Genomic DNA, 21,689 nt, shown 5'->3' on the forward strand with positions numbered 1-21,689 from the left:
CAGTAGTATGAGAGTACAAATCAACTATAAGGAAAAAAACTACAAAAAACACAAACAAGGGGCCTTCCCTGGTGGCGCAGTGGTTGAGAGTCCACCTGCCAATGCAGGGGACACGGGTTCGTGCCCCGGTCCAGGAGGATCCCACATGCCATGGAGTGGCTGGGCCCAAGAGCCATGGCCTCTGAGCCTGTGTGTCTGGAGCCTGTGCTCCGCAACAGGAGAGGCCACAACAGTGAGAGGCCCACATACCGCAAAAAAAAAAAAAAAAAACACAAACACGTGAACTCCAAACAACACACTACTAAACAACCAGTGAGTCACTGAGGAAATCAAAGAGGAAATCAAAAAATATCTAGAGATAAATGAAAATGGAAACACAATGATCCAGAGTCTATGGGATGCAGCAAAAGCAAGTCTAAGAGAGAAGTTTATAGTGATAGAAGCCTACCTCGGGAAACAGGAAAAATCTCAAACAATCTAACCTTACACGTAAAGGAACTGGGAAAAAAAAGAACAAACAAAACCCAAAGTTAGTAGAAGAAAAGAAATCTTAAAGATCAGAGCAAAAATAAATGAATAGACAAAATAGAAAAGATCAATGAAATCAAGAGCTGCTTCTTCGAAAAAACAAACAAAATTGATAAATGTTTAGCCAGACTCATGAAGAAAAAGAGAGGGCCCAAATAAATAAAATCAAAAATGAAAGAGAAGTTATAACAAATAACCACAGAAATACAAAGGAGCATAAGAGATTACTACAAACAATTGTACACCAATAAAACGGATAACCTGAAGAAAAAGATAAGTTCCTAGGAACTTACAATCTCCCAAGACTAAATAAGGAAGAAATAGAAAATATGAACAAATTGATTACCAGTAATGAAATTGAAAATTGAATCAATAATTAAAAAAAAAAAAACTCCCAACAAACAGAAGTCCAGGACCAGACAGCTTCACAGGTGAATTCTACCAAACATTTAAAGAGTTAATGCCTATTCTTCTCAAACTGTTCCAAAAACTTGAAGAGGAAGGAGCACTTCCAAATTCATTCTGTGTGGCCAGCATCACCCTGATACCAAAACCAGACATAGACACCGCAAAGAAAGAAACTGACAAGCCCAGATCACTGATAAACATAGATACAAAAGTTCTCAACGAAATATTAGTAACCCGAATTCAATAATACATAATATAAAAAGGATCATACACCATGATCAAGTGGGATTTATCCTAGGGATGCAAGGATGGTTCAATATCTGCAAATCAATCAACATCTTACACCACATTAACAAAATAAAGGATAAAAATCATATGATTATCTCAGTAGATGCAGAAAAAGCTTTTGCCAAAACTCAACATCGATTTATAATAAAAAGTCTCAACAGAGTATACAGAGGGGACATACTTCAACATAATAAAAGTCGTATATGGCAAGTCCATAGCCAACATCATCCTCAGTGATGAAAAGCTGAAAGCATTTCCTCTAAGATCAGGAACAAGACAAGGATACCCACTCTCACCACTTTTATTCAACATAGATTGGAAGTCCTAGCCACAACAATCAGAGAAGGTAAAGAAATAAAAGGCATCCAAATTGGAAAGGAAGATGTAAAATTGTCACTGTTTGCAGGTGACATGATACTATATATAGAAAATCCTAAAGATGCTACCAAAAACCATTGGAACTAATCAGTTAATTCAGTAAAGTTGCAGGACACAAAATTAATAAACAGATACCTGTTGTATTTCTATACACTAATAACAAACTATTGGAAAGAGAACTTAAGAAAACAATCCCATTTACAATTGCATCAAAAAAAAATAAAATACCTAGGAATATATCTAACTAAAGCAGTAAAACACTTCTACCCAGAAAACTATAAGACACTGATGAAAGAAATCGAAAACTACACAAACAAATGGAAAGATATACCATACTCATGGATTGGAAGAATTAATATTGTTCAAATGACCACACTACCCAAGGCAATCTACAGATTCAGTGCAATCTCTGTCAAAACATGAAAGGCATTTTTCACAGAATTAGAACAAATAATTCTAAAATTTGTGTGGAAATGCAAAAGATCCTGAATAACAAAAGCAATCCTGAGAAAGAAGAACAAAGCTGGAGGTATCATGCTCCCTGGTTTCAAACTATACTACAAAGCTACAGTAATCAAAACAGTATGGTACCGGCACAAGAACAGACACATAGATCAACGGAACAGAACAGAGAACCCAAAAATGAACCCACACTTATATAGTCAATTAATCCATGACAAAAGAGGCAAGAATATACAATGGGGAAAAGACAGCCTCTTCAATAAATGGTATTGGGAAAACTGGACAGTTACACACAAAAGAATCAAACTGGACTACTTTCTCACAAAGCAAACAGAGCAGATTAAGTTTTTAAAAAAAATACCTCCTCAGATCTACTTTGTGGTTCCCAAACTTCATTGTTAACATCTTGCGGCCCTCAGGATTTCCTGCTTTAACTCACTTGACCCAGATATTGGCAGAATAGTAAGAAGATTGCTGGGAATTCCCTGGCGGTCCAGTGGTTAGGACTCCACACTTCCACTGCAGGGGCCCCAGGTTCAATCCCTGGTCAGGGAGCAAAGATCCTGCAAGCCACGCTGCACAGCCTTAAGAAAGAAGAAAAAGAAGATTGCCAGAGAATCTTGCCATCACAGCAGGAGATTTTAAAAAACAATTTATTCTAACTTCCTTTTGGAGAAGTCCAAGTAAAAGGGCAAACATTAGTACATACAGTGGGACTTAGGCCAGTCATACTAGAGAAAATTTGTTGCTGATGCCAATCAAACCTATGTTGTTTCCCTGAAGATGAACAGATGTGATTATTTTAGGCTATGTTAGGGTGAGCAATGCTAGCTACTCTTAACAAACCTGCAAAATCTCAGTGACTTAACAAAGGCTTATTTTTCATTTTCGTTGCAGTCCAGTACAGATCATTGGGCAGGCTTCTTCCACATAGTAGTTCTAAAATCTCCTAGGGCCTCAGGATCCTCCATTGGATCATCTGGCCTGCAATCAAGAGGAACAATAGAAAGTGTGGAGAAACACACAGGGAATTTGGGGCCAAGGCTGGACATGACATATTACTTCTGCCCACATTTTATTAGCCAGGGGAGGAGTCAGTCCCATGGCCCACATAACTGTAAAGGAGGCTGGGGGATACAGTTTTCACAAATGCCCAGGACGGAAATGAGATGGAGATCAGTGATCACACTGCATTATCTCTGTTACCGTGTATACTTTACTAACTTGAATTTAAGAGATTGATTCAAGAAGGCTAGTAGAAAAGATCTGGGGGGAGGGGGGATTATATCCAGATATAGCAGAAAAGAGAGGTATTAAGTAGATTTGTTTCCGCAGACTGCCAAGGTAGAGACAGTTTAAGTTAGCCTGTTCCTACAGGACTAATCTTCGTCTGCATCAGTGGATTGGCTTTGTTATGCCTGGGTATTGTTTGAGCAAGACTCTATTCTCATTTGTTAGTACCACAAACCTAGAGGCTCCTAACTTAACTACTGATGGTACTTTTTAGCTGGGCTAATGATTTAATTGTCTCTATATTTCTTTTTCAGGGTTTGAGTAAAAAAGTTGGAGTATCATCCTCCATCCTCCAAGGTCTCTGGATCTCCTATAGCACGGAGGGACTTTCCATGGCATTGGCATCTTTACGAAATCTCTATACTCCAAATATAAAGGTAAGTGATAAATTACAGTCAGATTAAAGAATTAACTATGAAAACCTAAAACTAGGAGGACATTTAAGTAGCTATTTAATCGGTCTTTGACTTGCCTTAGACTGTCTCCTATTAACCTTTTACTGATAATTTGATATATTTTACATTTTGTTCTGTGAGTTGAAGACCAAGCCTATTGACCTTGCACCTTGTGTAAGATGACTCTGATTTGTAGAATAAGTCCTGCTGCTTCTAGGGAGTAAGTCATTCTTGGACCACCTTTGTTTTGATAGGGTTTTTTCTGACTGACAGCTCACTTAGTGGAGATTCTGACAGCACCACAGTATGGGTGGTGTTGACTTTAGTTACTGAGCAGTTTATATAAAGGAGATATTTCACATCCCTTTCCAAAGGCAAGGTATTGAAAAAGGAACAAATGAAGATTTTAAAATAAAGCCGTTACTAAATGCTTCTGGGCACTTATTATGGGGTCCCAGAGGACTTAATACAAGATGACTAATAGGATATAACTGATACTTATGTGAGTATTATTTCTGTTTATTCACTTATTTCTAGGTCAGCCGACTGCTGATTTTGGGAGGTGCCAACATTAATTACCGGACAGAGGTTTTAAATAATGCTCCAATTCTATGCGTCCAGTGTCATCTTGGTTACACAGAAATGGTGGCCCTACTGTTGGAGTTTGGGGCCAACGTGGATGCCTCCTCAGAAAGCGGCCTGACTCCTCTGGGCTATGCTGCAGCCGCAGGCTTCCTAAGCATTGTCGTATTGCTGTGCAAGAAACGGGCCAAGGTAGTGGCTGTCCGGCTCTGCTGCCTTTTCTTCTTCCCTTTTCTTTCTTCCTGCTATAGACTCTTCCTTATCTCCTGCGTTACCTCCTGAGTGTAGGTAGAATACATCAGATCCTATTAGGGATCAGATCAAAGGGAGAGCTAGCTCTGATTACATCCTACTGTTGCCCACTTGCCATGGCCAGTTCCATGCTGAATTTGCACACAGTTCTAAAACTTTTGAGGGGCACTTAGGAAACTGCATTTATCAGCAGCCACAAAAAGTCCCTAACAGCCAAGAAATTCCCTCCTGAGCTCAGAGTGAGGAAAGAGAAGTGGGGGAGCAAGGAGATGGCCCTGTGAAGTCTGAACTGAATGGTGCCTCTAGACTCTAAGCCTTTCATGTTAGAGTCTTGAAGATACCCCTGAAGAGGTATGGGGAGAAGATGACTCTCTCTGACCAGAGGAACTCAGAAATGTTTCTGTTAGTGTATTTTAATTCTCTCAAAACATTTCTCAGAAATATATTTGCTTTATAGTATCTCAAAGACCACTGATATAACTCAATTTGAAAATATTGGTGAAAAGAAAAATGCTGGTCTCAAAAATGTAGGCCTCTAGGGAACATTGTAGCCCAATGGTATTTTGTTTCCATCCTGAAAACAAACTGAGGATTTTGGTGGTTTTGCAGTGAAATATAAGTAATATGTATGCCCTCGTTCTGAGGTGTCCAGTGTCCTTACCAGGGAAGAACTGTGTCTCCTGAGACTCCTTTGGGAGCTGGGACCTGGGAACCTCAGTGAAATCTCAGAGCTGTAGATGTTAACTGTGACACAGGAATGATCCACCTGTAATGTCCTAGTCATTTGAATGAACACCTCTAGAAACAGAGTGAAAATTGGGCCTTATTATTACTGCTGTGAATTCATATTCTAATCTCAGCTGGGTCTTTCCTGTTGCTCAGGTATCATTTTATTCATCTCTTATTTTCCTCAGAGCAGATAAATAAATCATTTGTGATCTTTTCAAGACCCTATCAAACCTTTTTTGCCCTCCTACGACTACCAAGATTGATTTTAATCTCACTGTGCCTCGATCTCAAAACTCTATTAATCCTTACATACACTCACCTTTACTTCTGCCTCAGAGAAGGAAGTGTTTACCTTCCTTTCCAGAATGCTTGCCTCCACTATATATATTTTTTCTTTTTCTTTTTTTTTTTTCCGGCAATGCTGCACAGCTTGTGGGATCTTAGTTCCCGACCAAGGATGGAACCCATGCCCCCTGCAGTGGGAGTGCGGAGTCCTAACCACTGAACTGCCAGGGAATTCCCCACCTATATTTTTTAATCTCAGTATGTTGCTCTTTCTCTCACATCATTTCATTCTTTTTCTAAATTCACACTACCTTTCTTCTCAGTTTCTACAACCTATAAATGTCTTCTCTAACGCAAAAGAGAAACTCCCCTCTCTCTCCTAACCAGAAGCCACCATCCCATCTCTTCCCACCCATGTCCACCAAGCCTGTCCTAAGAGTCATCTCTACTTGCTACCACTGCTTCCTTACTACTCCTTAACCATTTGTGGTCAGGCTTCCGTGACAGAAAGAGGAGGCAAGTCATTAAAATCATAAACTTTGGCTTCAAGCACGACCTGGTCAAAGCCTGCATTCACACTCGCTTTCTCTGAGGGCTTGGACGAGTCATCTGACCCCTCTCAGCCTCACTTGTTTAACCTAGAAACAGGATGAAGAGGGGCATTGTGACAATTAAAAGTGATCGAGCCTTTTGAAAAAGAGATGAAGTCTCTTTTAGTCTCATGCAGTGCCTAATAAATAATATCCTTAAAAAAAGAAAAAAAACCCCAACCTCTTGGCATTCAACTGAAGCTGCTCTCGAAAGTCACGAACAACTGCCAACCGCCAAATAAAGTAACTATTTCTCACCCCTCTAAACCACTTAAGTATTTAGCCAGTTATTTTGTTGCATAACTGAATTGAATGTTCTTCAGTTATAGTTGGTCTGATATTTTCTCTTCATTAGATTGAGTCTGTATGTTTTTGGCAAGCACACCACAGACATGATGCTCTGCCCTTATTCACGCAGCACTGCAGGAGGTGCGTGATGTTACGATCTCGTTACAGGGGGTGTTAACCTCTATCACTTGGATAAGGTGGTATCTTCCAGGTTTCTCAACCTGAAGTCACTGTTTCTCCCATTTGGAATTAAGAAGTATCTTTTAGGGAGATGCTTTCAGACTAGGCAGATACCTTGTATCTTTTTTTTGTCCGCTAATTTTTTTGTCCACTGATTTAGGATCCATCCATTGATGGGTCCACTCTTGCTGCAATAATTATTGCTATGATATTTGCATTATAGCGATTTTCTATTTCCCTCTTCCTTCTACGTTTATTAATTGGAATTCTGCTGTAAGGAAGAGCTGTCCCTTCTCCTCAATGTGTTCATTTACTTATAGCACTGTGCGTTCCTGGATATTTATTTTATTCTGTGATCTATAACTCATTGCCGGTATTTTCTTTTTTTGCTCAAATTGCCCCAGATTTGGCCATTGGGAGCTTCTTCACGTCGGTTCCTGTGTCCTTTCAAGCCCCCCCCCCCATTATTTCATGAGTGCTTCTGCACTTTCTGGCACCACAAGATGTTCCAAACTCATCTTTTGCTATTACTGTCCCAGCCCTGGAATCAACCATTTCCCCAAGAAGCCAAGGGTTCTTTTAATTCATTCCTTTAGTTTTTAAAAAATACAGTTCTGAACATGAAAATTCTCAGTGACTCTCCATTACTTATTAAAATTCAGACCACTAGCCTGGCATTCAAAATATCCATGCTCTTGTCCCAAAAGACCCTCTCAACGTTGTAGTTTGAACTCCCCCTTAATGTATTTTACCCTTCAAAAACTAGAATTAATCATTTCCTATCCCAGCCAGTTGAGATAGCCCTTTTCTTAGTCCATTTGGGCTGCTGTAATAAAATACCATAGACAGAGTATCTTATAAACATTTCCTTCTTACAGTTCTGGAAGCTAAGTCCCCACAGCATGGCGCCAGCAGATTCGGTGTCTGGTGAGAGCTTCCTGGTTGACAGAGAGTGCCTTCTCGCTGTCACACGGTGGAAGGGGGCAAGCAAGCTCTCTGGGGCCTCTGTATAAGGACACTAATCCCATTCATGAGGGCTCTGCCCTCATGACCCAATCACTTTCCAAAGGCACCACCTCCTAATTACCTCAGGGGTTAGAATTCCAACGAATAATGGTGGGAGAACACAAACATTCAGACCATTGCACCTTTCCCTCTGAATCTGCTCCTGCTTCTGGCTGGAAATTCTCTGAAATTTTATTGCATTTTTGCTTTCCGTCTGACATTTATTATATTACACCTTTGTTGGACACGTTTTTGTTGTAGTGGTCGCATCGCCCCTATCTTGTTCAAAACTTTGAGAGCAGAATCTATATTTTACTCTCTTATTTACCTTTTTATCCTATCGTGTACCTTGTACATGGTAGGCATTCAGTAAACATTTGTTATATGGATGGCCGGGTGAAACTAAAGCTGGAGAGAACCAGATACAGAACTTAGGCTTCAAGTGCTCTAACTACCTCTGGAAAAAAACCTGCCCACCTGCCAGAAAAGGCTGTTCATCTATTGAGACTTGTAGCTGGGGACCTTCTGGTACATTGACCTTAGTCAGCCTTCTCTTTCAGCCTAAACTTGTAACCAGCACTGCAACTGTAAAAACTGCTGTTGGAACATAGACTAGCATTAAGTTCCAAGTACCTCTAGCCATTTTGGCCAGATGGTTGAGATTCTGCCCTCCCACTGGTAGAGAGCAGTGGCCTTTGCCAAAGCATAGTGGTCAAATGTGTGAGTCATGATATGAGATGTTTTGCTTCTTTGGAAGACCAAATAATTTGAGCTTCAAAATTCTTTTCTTCCCTTTCATGATTTCAAAGACAGTTTTTTTGTGCCAACGCAGCTTACAAGTCTTTCAAATTTGGGTCTAAAAAGAACTATTTGAGGACAAGGGAGAGTGTACCTCAGGAAAACAGAGCTGGAGCTGGGAGTTTTGGTGTTTTGTTTTTGGGTTGTTTTTTGTTTTTTTTTTTTTTTTTGGTTTCTTTTGATGTGAAACAAAAGCCTGACGTTATGCAAAGAGGTTCTCCCCAGAGGGGCATCTACCAGAGTTGCAGCTCAGTGAAGATCTAGCCTGTGTAGGAGAGTATCTTCTAAATTTTCTCAGGGATTGGTCCAAGGAATAGGAGAGGATGAGTCTTAGTAGTCCTGACCTGTGCAGTGGGCTGATGTGACTAGATTGGGAATACAGCCACAGTCTTTTTCACATAGGTTTCTCTGTCCCCTCCCGTAGGTGGATCACTTGGATAAGAATGGGCAGTGTGCCTTGGTCCACGCTGCACTCCGAGGTCATCTGGAGGTTGTCAAGTTTTTGATTCAGTGTGACTGGACAATGGCGGGCCAGCAGCAAGGGGTGTTTAAGAAGAGCCACGCCATCCAACAGGCCCTCATTGCTGCAGCCAGCATGGGTTATACTGAGGTAAGAAAGCGGATAAGGTTTGGGGGGTTTTTTCAAGCTATGTATTGAAGGACCTAGGAAACCAGGAAAAAGGGGTTGCATTATTATAAAATTGCCAGCCTAGGGCTTCCCTGGTGGCGCAGTGGTTAGGAATCCACCTGCCAGTGCAGGGGACACGGGTTCAAGCCCTGGTCCGGGAAGATTCCACATGCCGCGGAGCAACTAAGCCCGTGTGCCACAGCTACTGAGCCTGCACTCTAGAGCCTGCGAGCCACGACTACTGAGCCCGCGTGCTGCAACTACTGAAGCCCACGCGCCTGGAGCCTGTGCTCCGCAACAAGAGAAGCCACCTCAATGAAAAGCCCGCACACCGCAACGAAGAGAAGCCCCCGCTCGCTGCAACTAGAGAAAGCCCGCACACAGCAACAAAGACCCAACGCAGCCAAAAATAAATTAAAAAAAAAAATTTGTTAGCCTAATTAATGTGAATTAGGTTTTTGGTCATTGATCTGAGGAGTAGGGAGATTCCAGGGTACCTAGAATTATGTTGGAAAGGACCTCGGGAATTATCTAATCTGATTCCTCCCCATCTTTCCACCCCTATTTAACAGACAGTGACACTAGGCTCAGGGGGATTATTTTTTGACCTGTGTTCACATGGGTAGGCAGAGTGGAATGGAAAGGGCACAACAGTTGGAATCTCAGAAGGACCAGGTTTGAGGCCCAGCTTTCCTACTCATTAGCTCTGGACCTTGGGCAATATACCTAATCTCTTAGAACCTTAGTTTCTCACCAGTAAAGTGAGGCTAATAAATTGTTTTTTACAAGGTTGATATGAGATGTAAACTGTTCAACACTGTGCAGATAGTATTTTTGCTAATTTATATTAATGAAAGTAATAATACAGTGGCAAAATATGTGGAATTGGTAGTGTTCTAGGAAATGTGTAACAGCCAGCTCTGGGGAGGGGAGTGGAGTGGAACAGAAGTGTGTGTGTGTGTGTGTGTGTGTGTGTGTGTGTGTGTGTGTGTACATACTTAAATTTATTATAAATTTTACTGATATTTTAAAAAATGTTGCACACAGTTTACAAATAATAATGAATTATGTAATACTCTTAATTGAATGCTTTTGTTGATTTTTGCTAAACGTATATCCGTACCCAACCTGTGGTTACAACTCAACCATGGTTTGATAAATGAAGTTGCACCCCTATTTGCTCTTTTCCCAATAATTTTGTCATTAAATCTGATGTGCGATCTACTGTTAAATTACTTCTCATCCTCATACAAATTATATTCATTAAACTGGAACCCCTTTTAGCTTTAGCAGTAAATCAAATCCTCATTTACAAAGTTTGCCAATTTCCAGGGTATAAGTACCCCTACCATGGCTGATTTCAAGCTGCCAACGTGACATCACCGAACACAAAGTTTCAGAGAGATGCACAGCGCACCATTATATAAAGTTTCCACCATACAGATACAGTAAATATAAATAACCTGAAGAGCATAGATAATAGTAAAATGTAATTAAATAATTAAGAAGTTGTAACATTTGATATTTTAACCTTTTTTAATTTAATTTCTTTAATTGTTATTTAATTTTTAATAAACATCTTTGTTTACTGACTGGCTTGCAAAATTCCGAAAATTTAACAGTCCGCTTTCATGGGCCAGTACAAGTTGGCTCGCCACTGCTTGAGATGCTTCAGTGACACAGCTACCCCACCAGCTGACCTGACGTATCACCAAGGGAATATTAAGTAAAATTGGAATTTTTATTATCTGTAGAAGGTTTTTTAGCTCTCTCTACAGTGAAATTCCTGGAAACAGAGCTGTCACTTTCCTTTGTGGTTAACAGCCGTTCTCCTTTTATTATCCACAAACAGTCCTTGTAATTCCAAGAGGAAAAAAGAAGATAATAGCTCCACTCTGAAAAACTACAGGCCCTCAGTTTTCTCCATATTTATTTTCTGGGTTTTGTTTATTGATTTTTTTTCCTGTGTATTTCTTGGTAGCATTTTTATTAGGAGGACGAGGGTTTGCTTTTTTAATTCAAATGTGATAAATATGTGATTTTTAAAAGTCACATGCTATGTAAGTTAATTGTGTTCAAGGGAAACATGTAAACTGTACCTGGTAGAACAAATGCTCGTCATGGCAGCTTTGGGTTTTTAGGTGAGGACAGTCAGTTCTGATTCCTTTTGTGTGCAAGAGAGAGCATGACCCTTGGGTATCCGGGTTATCTTCCAAACCTCACAGGCTAGTATCAGTAGTATAGTTTCCCACCTGACCTTTGAGCTGACACAGCTTCTTGTTTCAGATTGTCTCCTACCTACTTGATCTTCCAGAAAAAGATGAGGAAGAGGTGGAACGAGCACAGATCAACAGCTTTGACAGTCTCTGGGGAGAGACAGGTACCTCCTGTGGACATCTCTCTCTTCTCTGTGAACGTGTCATGTCTGTGTGGAGATATTCTCTGCATCTCACACCCTGATTTTTTTCTCTGCCAGACCAAAGGTGGCCGTCTCTGTCTTATGGCTATTGTGTTGGAGACTGATTCAGCCAAAGGAAAAGTCACAAGTTTCCTCCTTTCAATCCTCTTTCCCTTTGGGTGCTCCATGCCGTTAGCCCCAGAGTCTTCTTTCAGACAAACCTTCCCCCGCTCTTGTTTCCAAATACTTTAAAAGACTGGAAGTTTCCTTACAATGTGCCAAACCACAGCAGAAAAGAGTTGTGAACTTTTTTTCCCTGTGATCCTTATAGCAGTTAGGAATAAATATTTCTCCTGTAGCTATAAACCAAGAAGTTAAATTTTTATCGACACCTCTGGCTTACTGACCAAGTGTTAGCATGGCGGAGTGGTCCTGACATGGTTAAACTGATACGTCATGAGTACAGTTGCTATCAGGATGCAAAATGAAGGTCCCCCCTGTAGGGCACAGCCCTGCGTAGTCTCTCACGATCTGCAGCAAAGCCATTTCTATACTGCTTGGTACTTACTCCACAAACAGAAGCCTCTTCCTTGTGGCCTTTGCAGGAAATGATTGTTGTCTTTCCCCCAAGTCTAAACTGGAACATCTGGAAAAACATTAGTAACCTTTTATGTGTTTACGAAACCAGGGCAGTAAAAACTGTAGAGTCACCACAGATATGTGTCGTGTTTGCCAGGATAAGTAGACCAACATTGAGATGGCCGATTTTAGGGAGAGCATTTTACTAAACAAGAAGGGGGTATGCTTTGGTTAGGGTCAGAATGTTATTAAAAATGAGAAGATGCTTGAATTCACTTAAAATGTATAATTACCTATTGAACTGTGATGTTTCCACACATGGCAGTAATCTTATATAGGTTTCATGGCTTCTTTAACATCGTGTAGAATGGTCCAGAGCTCAGGAATTTGCTTCTCAAACAATCCCTCCCTCTGTCAGAGCCAAAGGGAGCAGATGCCGGGCAGCTGCAGCTTAAGAGCCCATGACAGATTAAAGGAAAATGTGCAGCTGGCAACAGCTGCTGTCTCTGGGGCCCCACCCTGAGGGAAGCCAGAGGACAGACTGAGGGGAAGGGGCTGGCCAGGTCGCCAGCAGTTGTGGAGTGTGCATCCTGAGACCTGGAGCTGCAGGAGAGACATGATGGTTTACATCCCGTCAGCACAGCCTCCCCGGCACAGCCCCTCCGTCCCTCCCAGAGTCTCCTGTTGCCAGGCCACCCGCGTGCAACCCTAACCCTAACTGGGGGGCGCAACAAAAAGTAGTGGCCCGATGGCGTTAGTGGACAGCAATTACAAGACTAACAATCATAGTGATGAATATCACACACGTCCTAGTGCTGTCCTTGAAAGAATTCCTTAAAAATGTTGAAGAAGGGTGTGAACTAAGTGGAAGACTTATTTTTATTGATATGAATTTCTTATTAGAATAAAACTTTACAGCCGCAGGACTTTTAAAAGATTTCCTGCTTTAAAGTGTACAATAAAGTTTGTTACATTAATTTTCTTACATACATACCGTATCTCAAGATTGTAAAAAAAATCAAAGTTTCATGTCAGTTTGCTTGTAGTCAGAATTGTGTTGTGTTTGATTTTATATTTATATGAATTAATTTCAGCATTATCAACATAAGACGTTATTTAAATATGAGTTAGAATGAAATACATTTGTAATATAATTTATAGAGCTATAAAAAGTTATTTGACTTCAGAAAAATTTCTGGGAAATAATATCTTTGCTATGTTAAAAAATGTCCCTACAACTCACCACTAGTGTAGAGTAGACTCTGAGTTGCTTTTCTGTCTATAGTGATGGACTTACCAAGTACACGTTTCTTTTTAACTTACAGCACATAATCATTTAAAATTTATAATGACTCATTGAATTGTGATGTTTCCTCCAATGGCAAAATCTTATACAGGTTTCCCTTGCATAGAGAATGAAGGTCTGTGACCTGCAGCCAGCTGGTTAGGGTCTCGTATCTGCAACCCTGGCCTAAACAACCCAGTTTTTACTTAGGGAAAATATGATGGCAATGATGTTTCCAACAATTTGAATCATTTACTCTATTAAATCCAAAACACCAGTAACTATAAGAAACTATATAACCATTATTTTATGTGCCATTCCAAAAAAAAACCAGAAAGAAAAACCCTCTGCCTATAAAACTGACACAGTTCTTTATTATCACATCGATTATAAGATGCAACCTGACTTTGAGATGTTAAAAATGCGGAGGGAAGAAAGTACATCTTAGAATCAATGAAATATATCTTAGCATATAGTGAAATATTTATTGAGATGTAATTTTTACATATCAGATTTTCTAAAAGCAGGTCACTGGAATATCCTGGTTGTCTTCGTCCTCCTTTTATGGCCTTTTTGTCCTTCCAAAGAGCACCTTCCTACATCGAGCTTTCACCGTCTGGCTGACCCCCTCCCATTCTGCAGGGTTTTCACAGATTTCTTATGGAACACAGAAATCTGTATTCCAACGCAGAAGGAAGGCAATTGAGATGACAAGATTCACCAATCCCTCCTCTCCTTTGTCTTACAGCTGTAGAACAGAACCAGCATTAAAAGCTTCTAGCAACTCTGGAGAGCCTGAGCCATCCATGGCCCAAAAGTAGCGAAAATTCAGAAAATAAACAAGATACCATTAATTCATGCCTTCATCATCTTTTGTCTAGATGATTGCAACTACTTCCTAGCTGATCTTGTCTCTGGCCTCACCCTTTTGTGATTTATCTCCCAGACTTCAGCCAGAGTGATCTCTCTAAGCCACAATCTGTCCATGTCACTTTCCTGCTTACCACCCTTCATTGACCACCTGTAACATTAATGTAGCATAAAAAGGGACTTCTCTGGTGGGGCAGTGGTTACGACTCCACGCTTCCAATGCAGGGGGCACAGGTTCGATCCCTGGTCGGGGAACTAAGATCCCACATGCTGTGTGATGCGGCCAAAAATAAAAAGGTAGCATAAAAAGACGTGTCATGATCTCTAGCATCATCTGTTGCCTGTCTTCTCCAGTAGGAGTAAACGTGCCGTTCCCCACCTCAGTGCCTTTATACGTGATCTCCCTGTGCCTAGAATGCCTCCCTGTTGTCGTTGCCTATAAGTCTCCTATTTCTCTTTCAGCATCTGGTTTAGATTGTCATCTCTTCCTGGAGACCTTCTCAGACACTTCTTCCTCTGTGCCACCTCCAGACAACCCCCTGTGGACTTATCTCTGTTGTGCTTATCACACTGTATAGTAATGTATTTGTTTGTCTGTTATCCTTATTCAACCCTGAGTTCCTTGAGAGCCGACAGTATCTGACAAAATAGCTCTATAAATGTTTAACTAATTAATGTTGTTTTGGATAGCGGTGATCAGTATATGTCTTCCCCACCCCCCTCCATCCCATCGGTCTTCCATGACCTGTCTGTGCTGTACACTGTCAAGGTTGAGAAGAGATAAAAGAACCATTTGCTTCTCTGCATTCTATTTAGCATCAGCGTCCCAGCGAAGCCGACTTTGGCTATTTGATCAACTCTGAGCTGTATCCTATCTGTTTCTTCAAGCTCCTTAGCTGTTTCCCTTTGAAAAAGGACCATTTATTTCAAATAATCTCATCAGATGCTGACATGCTAGGGAACGAATTCTGTTACTGGTCTCTTAGGAAGAGAGATTTGGCTCCAAACTGTTAACGTTTGCTCTAAGAATCAGTTTGTTGTTTTACAGAACTGGCTTTGCCTTATTCGTCTCACTTTCAAAAAGTTTTAATGGTTTTTGATAAGAACTATATAAAATCCAGCCAAAGCAACTCGTTGCTCTTGGATTTTGAAAAGTACAGATCCAATTTTCCATAGTTGTGTTGCTCTGAGATGAAGTTGGCCAGCTGTGTTAATGACCATGTCCAGATATCAGCTGGAGATTCCTGCCAAATTACATCATAACCTAAGTAACAGAGATGATACAACAAAGAAAAAGGCCAAATGGAACGTTCCCTCTCATATAAACATGTTGTCCAGTGGGTTGAGATGGGCCAGCCCCCAGCAACATGACTCCAGGTTAGAGCAGACAGTATATAAGTTTAGCTTTCAGGATGGGCACTGCTTGTGAATTTTTATCTGTGTTCTGTGAACTAGCATCATTGACGAGAGGCTTGATTCTGAAATACTGTCTGTATTTTCTCCAGAGTGCTATAAATTCTTGCGTGAAAAGGAATGTATTTGCACACACACACACACACACACACACACACACACACACACACACCCCACGCCATACACAAGACATTGAAAGGGAGGCTTGCTGCATCCCTGCCCCCTGGTAGCTACTTTAAACTTGGGAGAGTTAGAAATTTTCCAAACCCTTTGTTTTATGTACCAACGAGGTGATTCTTATGGTTCCTAACAAGTGTCTAACCCAGTCAAGTTCTTTCTTTTTCCCCAGCTTGACTGAGATATAATTGACATACAACATTGTGTAAGTTTAATGTATACAATGTGATGATTGCCAGTCAAATTCTTAAGCTACTCTTGTGTTCTGACCCAAGAACTAAAGTTGTTTTTTTTTTTCCTGAATTATTAGAAATGTGAACTTGGAAAAGAGGGAAAATCACTTTGATTTAAAGAACAAGAGACAAACTTCTCAGTCAAGCGAACAATCAATACTTGTAACTTATCCATTCGGAACTTGGAAATGACCCTCACCTCAGATAGGATGAAGCCTCTGCCCTTCTGTGAGAACAGGATGGAAATGCCTATGTTAAGAGTTCCAAAAAATAAAATGAAAAATACACATAAGACAAGGCCTAGATACATCTAGTTTAAGATCTTCTAAAATTGCCAAATTTTCCTTCATAAGCCCTTTCTATCCTTGAAGAAGGAAAAGATTACTTTGAAGGTTTATATCAGTGGAAATTACAGGTAGTTTTAGTTTTGCATATGAGTCAGTTGTGGGTAAATTTGGCCAAGCTCAAAGACAAAATGCCTTAATTTGCACTTAAATGAAGAAAATCACAAGTGACCATTTGATTTGATTTTCAGTTGCTTCCCTGATTAGATACCAACATTTGCAAACTGAAATATCTGCACCTGCCATGTATTATCTTCCTCTGGTTTGTCATTGGAGTAGGTGGCCACAGCAAAGGAAGGACCTGCTGACTACCACATCTGTTTTTCAAGTCTGTGTGGGGAAAAAGGTCTCCATACTCTTTCTTTAAAAGCATAACTCCTGCCATTTTCTAACAGTGTTTACCATCTTCCCTACCTTCATCCATTTAAAACACTGAGTGTACACATTTGAGATCGCTGGTTAAGAAACAAATACATATTTGTTCAAATATGAACTTAGTAGAAAGTATATTGACAAATTCCTCTTACTGCTATTGAAACAGTACTCAAAAGGATGAAATAAGCACTCTTAGAATCCTGTGTATCAGAGATCATAAACAATGGACAGTAGCACAGAAGGAAGAATGTTTATGTTTCTTCCTGCTGTGTGTCCTTTATCCTCGCTATAGCTGTGCTTTATCTGTGACTCCATTATCCTGTATTCAGAAGAAAAGAGCCTTTGTCACACTCCTCTCATCTTTAAGACTATTACTTTGAACAGTTTTGACCCTCCTATGAAAATGGTCACCCATGTACTAGAAACTTCTGTCCCAACTGATGAAAAAAAAGAAAACTGGCCCAAGGCTCTTAGACTGCAATTTCTTTTTTTTCTTTTTCTTTTTTTTTTTACATTTTTAAATATATTTTTATTGTAAATACTCCCTTAAAAGCAATCCAGGAAACTGTCATTTAAGAAATCAACAAAATTAAGACTGCAATTTCTGACTGGTTCTCTGAGTTTAAGGGCCCAGGAGTAGAAATTGGCCAGAGGTGGTTCCTAGCTAACTCTAAAAGACCGTAGTCTGCAAAGACCCTTCTCTCTGCATTCTTACCCATGCACATACCAGTAAAAGGTTTGTAGCTGGGACGAGGTACCAAAAAAGAGAGGGATTAAAAGCAGAGAAGATAGTCTGGGTAGGAAACATGAAACCAAGTAAGTTTGCTCAAAGGTGATTTTTTCAATAAAATTATTATAATTGTCTCCATATATGTAAGTCCTTTTATTTTTCTTCGAAAATTTCCTTCATGGCAGAAGTAGCCAAAATCATCATTCTTGGAGATAAAGTAGCAATTACATTCATCAAACACAGGTGTGCTGCCCTGCTTACCCTAGAGGGCTGGAGAAGGCAAGACCCCCTGTGCTCATTCTGTGCTCTCTGCCCTTAGCCCTGACAGCTGCAGCCGGAAGGGGCAAACTGGAGGTGTGTCGACTACTCCTGGAACAAGGGGCAGCAGTGGCCCAGCCAAACCGCCGAGGGGCAGTGCCCTTATTCAGCACCGTTCGCCAAGGCCACTGGCAGGTAAGCATGTAGCTACTTCCAGTGCCCCAGGCAGGGGTGAGTTCTGGGTGGGAACTTTTTTTTTTTAACATCTTTATTGGAGTATAATTGCTTTACAATGGTGTGTTAGTTTCTGCTTTATAACAAAGTGAATCAGTTATACATATACATATATCCCCATATCTCCTCCCTCTTGCATCTCCCTCCCTCCCACCCTCCCTATCCCACCCCTCTAGGCAGTCACAAACGACCTAGCTGATCTCCCTGTTCTACGCGGCTGCTTCCCACTAGCTATCTATTTTACGTTTGGTAGTGTATATATGTCCGTGCCACTCTCTCACTTTGTCACAGCTTACCCTTCCCCCTCCCCATATCCTCAAGTCCATGCTCTAGTAGGTCTGTGTCTTTATTCCCATCTTACCCCTAGGTTCTTCATGACCTTTTTTTTTCTTTTTCCTTAGATTCCATGTATATGTGTTAGCATACAGTATTTGTTTTTCTCTTTCTGACTTACTTCACTCTGTATGACAGACTCTAGGTCCATCCACCTCACTACAAATAACTCAATTTCGTTTCTTTTTATGGCTGAGTAATATTCCATTGTATATATGTGCCACATCTTCTTTATCCATTCATCTGTTGATGGACACTTAGGTTGCTTCCATGTCCTGGCTATTGTAAATAGAGCTGCAATGAACATTTTGGTACATGACTCTTTTTGAATTATGGTTTTCTCAGGGTATATGCCCAGTACTGGGATTGCTGGGTCATATGGTAGTTCTATTTTTAGTTTTTTAAGGAACCTCCATACTGTTCTCCATAGTGGCTGTATCAGTTTACATTCCTGGGTGGGAACTTCTCAAGCAGAGGAAAAAAAATCACAAAATTTGGGTTATCCAGCAGTCACTGGGTTTGAAGACTTGGGCCTCTGTTATTAATATTCTGGTTAATTGAGAATACATCAGAAAATTAACATTCATACATTCTATATGATACAGATCATTCCCGATGATCTGTATCATATAGAAGGACTAACTACTTTTGGCCTGGTGGTGCAGCAACCTCCTTCTCACACTTCACAACATCCCCAGGGTCTCTTGAAGGTTCAAACCTCAACAGATCCCTGCTAACCACTTACAGCAGGTGTGCCTCAGACTTGCAAAAAGAAAATGTGGTATTTGTAAATTCTAGTTGTGTGATCTTTCCAGATGTTTGGATTCTGGATAGACGCTAATTTATATATTTAGGATGGAAAAAAAAAGTATATTGGTTATAATCTTTGAAAATGTTTAAGTAGGAAAAAAGTCCTAGGAGCCAAACAGTGCTAAAGAGTTATCAGAGGCTGTATTCTGTATTTACTGTATTCTGCTCAGTTGTAAATATTCACTGCAGGCAGGTTTGCAACCCCTGGAGGCCAGTAAAATGGCACTGACATAGGTGTTGGCACTTCCATCATGGGGTTGTTTAGTCTACATCTTGGCCTTTGTCATCTTGAATTCTTTTTTACTGAGTGGCTGAGTCAGACGTTTAGAGTTGAATTCTTCTCATTTGGCTGTCCCTGAGACAGTCAGAGATCGAATCCCATGGTGCTAGACCACGCAGGGGGTTCTTGCAGTGGAAAGTTTCTTTAGAGGTGACTAGCGGGGAGTTCTCACAGTGTGGGGGAGGGCGTGCGTGTGTCTGCTCAGCAGCGCTTCCTGGCTGATGGGTCCCTGCTTCTCTGCACTGCAGATTGTTGATCTTTTACTCACCCACGGAGCTGATGTCAACATGGCGGACAAGCAGGGCCGTACTCCCCTGATGATGGCAGCTTCCGAAGGCCACCTGGGAACTGTGGACTTTCTCCTTGCTCAAGGTCAGTCCTCCAATGCCAGAGCTTGATGATCAGTGCCCATAACAACCCAAGGAACTCATGATTTCCGGGGATGGATTCCAAGAGGAGTTGAGAACGGCTATTCTCAAGCCAGTTGGTTAGAAAATGAAAGTCCGTCTCCTCTCTTCTCATATACAGTGGGACCCTTCTAATTCTGACATTCTCTATTTCTTTATGGCTTGAGGGGTTTTTGGTATCCTAATCAAATTTACATAATCTAAGCTCTTTAATCTCCCAAATTTGATTTTTTTTAATGTACACTCAGTAAATGTTCATCTTCCAGGGGTCGTATTTTGACTTGATCAATTGTTTTGTAAGCCTGCACAACTAATATTTTTCTTGTATCCTAAGGAGGCAAATGGAAGTTGAAATGATTGTTGACCATGGGACCCTATTTGAGGAATCAGGGTATTATTACCCTCCTATTGTAATAAATTCCTCTTGACATTTACCAACATTCATATATTCCTGGTGAATGGGAAATAAGTTAAAGGAGACTGTGGTCATACTATCCAAAGCATTCCCTTCAATGGCTCCGACCTCAGTCATCTATACAGAATAGTCGTGAGTGACAGGGGAACGAACCTCTGTAGTAGAAAAGCTCCAGTCTCTGGTGACTCTGCAGTACCATCTAGTGGAGCTCGAGCATTTGCATCAAGCAGGAGGTGGTGTGACTGTGACCAGCTTTTACTCCATTCCAGCAAGCCTCCCCTATGAGTAAACGGGATCTTCTCATCTATAATTAATATCCACAGGTGCACACACTTCAAGAAAAACAAGCTCCTGCAAATCGTGCCCAGGCTGGAGCAGCTGAAGGGTATTTGATTTAGGAAGAAGACAAGGTTTCTTCTTCTAAGATTTCAAACTACAACTCAGTCAGAGACTTACTGGATCTTTAGCTCTCTCCTGCAAAGATTTGTTTCCACAACCTTAGACTCACAAAACTGGGTCAGAATCAGAGAACTGTTTTCCCCGTGTACAGAGTGGTTCTTGCTTCCCCAATACAAGCCACCAAACAAACCTGGTTTCATGGTATCTATCCTTCTGCTAAGAGGGGGCTGGAGGAGCAAGGGAGATATGCCTAGCTCCTCAGGGTAAAACATGGCAGGAGTAAATGTCCCAGAACAACCTGAGTCTACTGGAAAAGGCAGGACCCCTTCACCACAGATAAGCTGTAGATGACTGCACACAGTCTGCCGTGAGCCCGTAGAAGCTCCTCAGACACAGATCCCAGACATGTGTTCCCTTTACGCTGCAGGCATTCTGGTCTCCGGTCTTGTTACCGTTTCATTCTTTCACACTTAAATCAGAGTTTCTCTCAATCAACAAATCCTACCCAAGTTTATTTAGCCTACGTTATCCGCAAAACACTATGCTAGGAACTGAGTGATTTTTTAAAATAAATACACTACAATCCATGTCTTCAAAGGGTCTATAATCTGGCAAGGAGGGGATAAAACAAAGATAAGGAACTACCTTAAAAAGCAGAGAATCCTAAGTACTCTGATGATAAAGGTATTTGAGTTAGAACAGGACAGACTTTGAAATTTGAATGGGAAAAATGTTCTATATTCAGGGAGAGGACGTAATGTAAATGAAAGGTCAGAGAGGAGAAACAGTACACAACAGGTTTGGGGAAATATGCAAGTTGTCCAGTGACGTACACGAGGACTGTTGGGAAATAAAATTGGAAATGTATGTGGAAAGGAATTGAAATGGAGCAGATTAAAAGAGTTCGGACTTATCTGAAGGCAGTAGGGAGCCTTTCAAGATTTTTAAAAAGGGAATCAGTGCCAGAGTTGCACTTTAAAAAAAGAAAACTCACTTTGGCAGTAGTGTAAATAGTAGAGCTGATGAAGGGATTATAGTGGACCTGGGGATCAATTAGGAA

The 21,689-nt window shown here is 40.8% G+C and overlaps 1 protein-coding gene across 8 annotated transcripts in view; it reads left to right on the forward strand.

Annotated features, from left to right (window-relative positions):
• The window catches only part of TANC2 (tetratricopeptide repeat, ankyrin repeat and coiled-coil containing 2), a 364,111-nt gene that overhangs the window by 324,553 nt on the left and 17,869 nt on the right, over nt 1–21,689 (forward strand). For all 8 annotated transcript variants that reach the window (XM_032616890.1, XM_032616892.1, XM_032616893.1 and 5 more), the window contains 6 exons: nt 3,612–3,734; nt 4,290–4,526; nt 8,886–9,071; nt 11,376–11,469; nt 17,813–17,946; nt 19,657–19,780. In XM_032616890.1, the coding sequence (XP_032472781.1) occupies nt 3,612–3,734; nt 4,290–4,526; nt 8,886–9,071; nt 11,376–11,469; nt 17,813–17,946; nt 19,657–19,780 (898 nt within the window). The remainder of the gene's footprint in view (nt 1–3,611; nt 3,735–4,289; nt 4,527–8,885; nt 9,072–11,375; nt 11,470–17,812; nt 17,947–19,656; nt 19,781–21,689) is intronic.

Source organism: Phocoena sinus, chromosome 20 (genome assembly GCF_008692025.1).
Source record: "Phocoena sinus isolate mPhoSin1 chromosome 20, mPhoSin1.pri, whole genome shotgun sequence".
Classification (NCBI taxonomy): Eukaryota; Metazoa; Chordata; class Mammalia; order Artiodactyla; family Phocoenidae; genus Phocoena; species Phocoena sinus.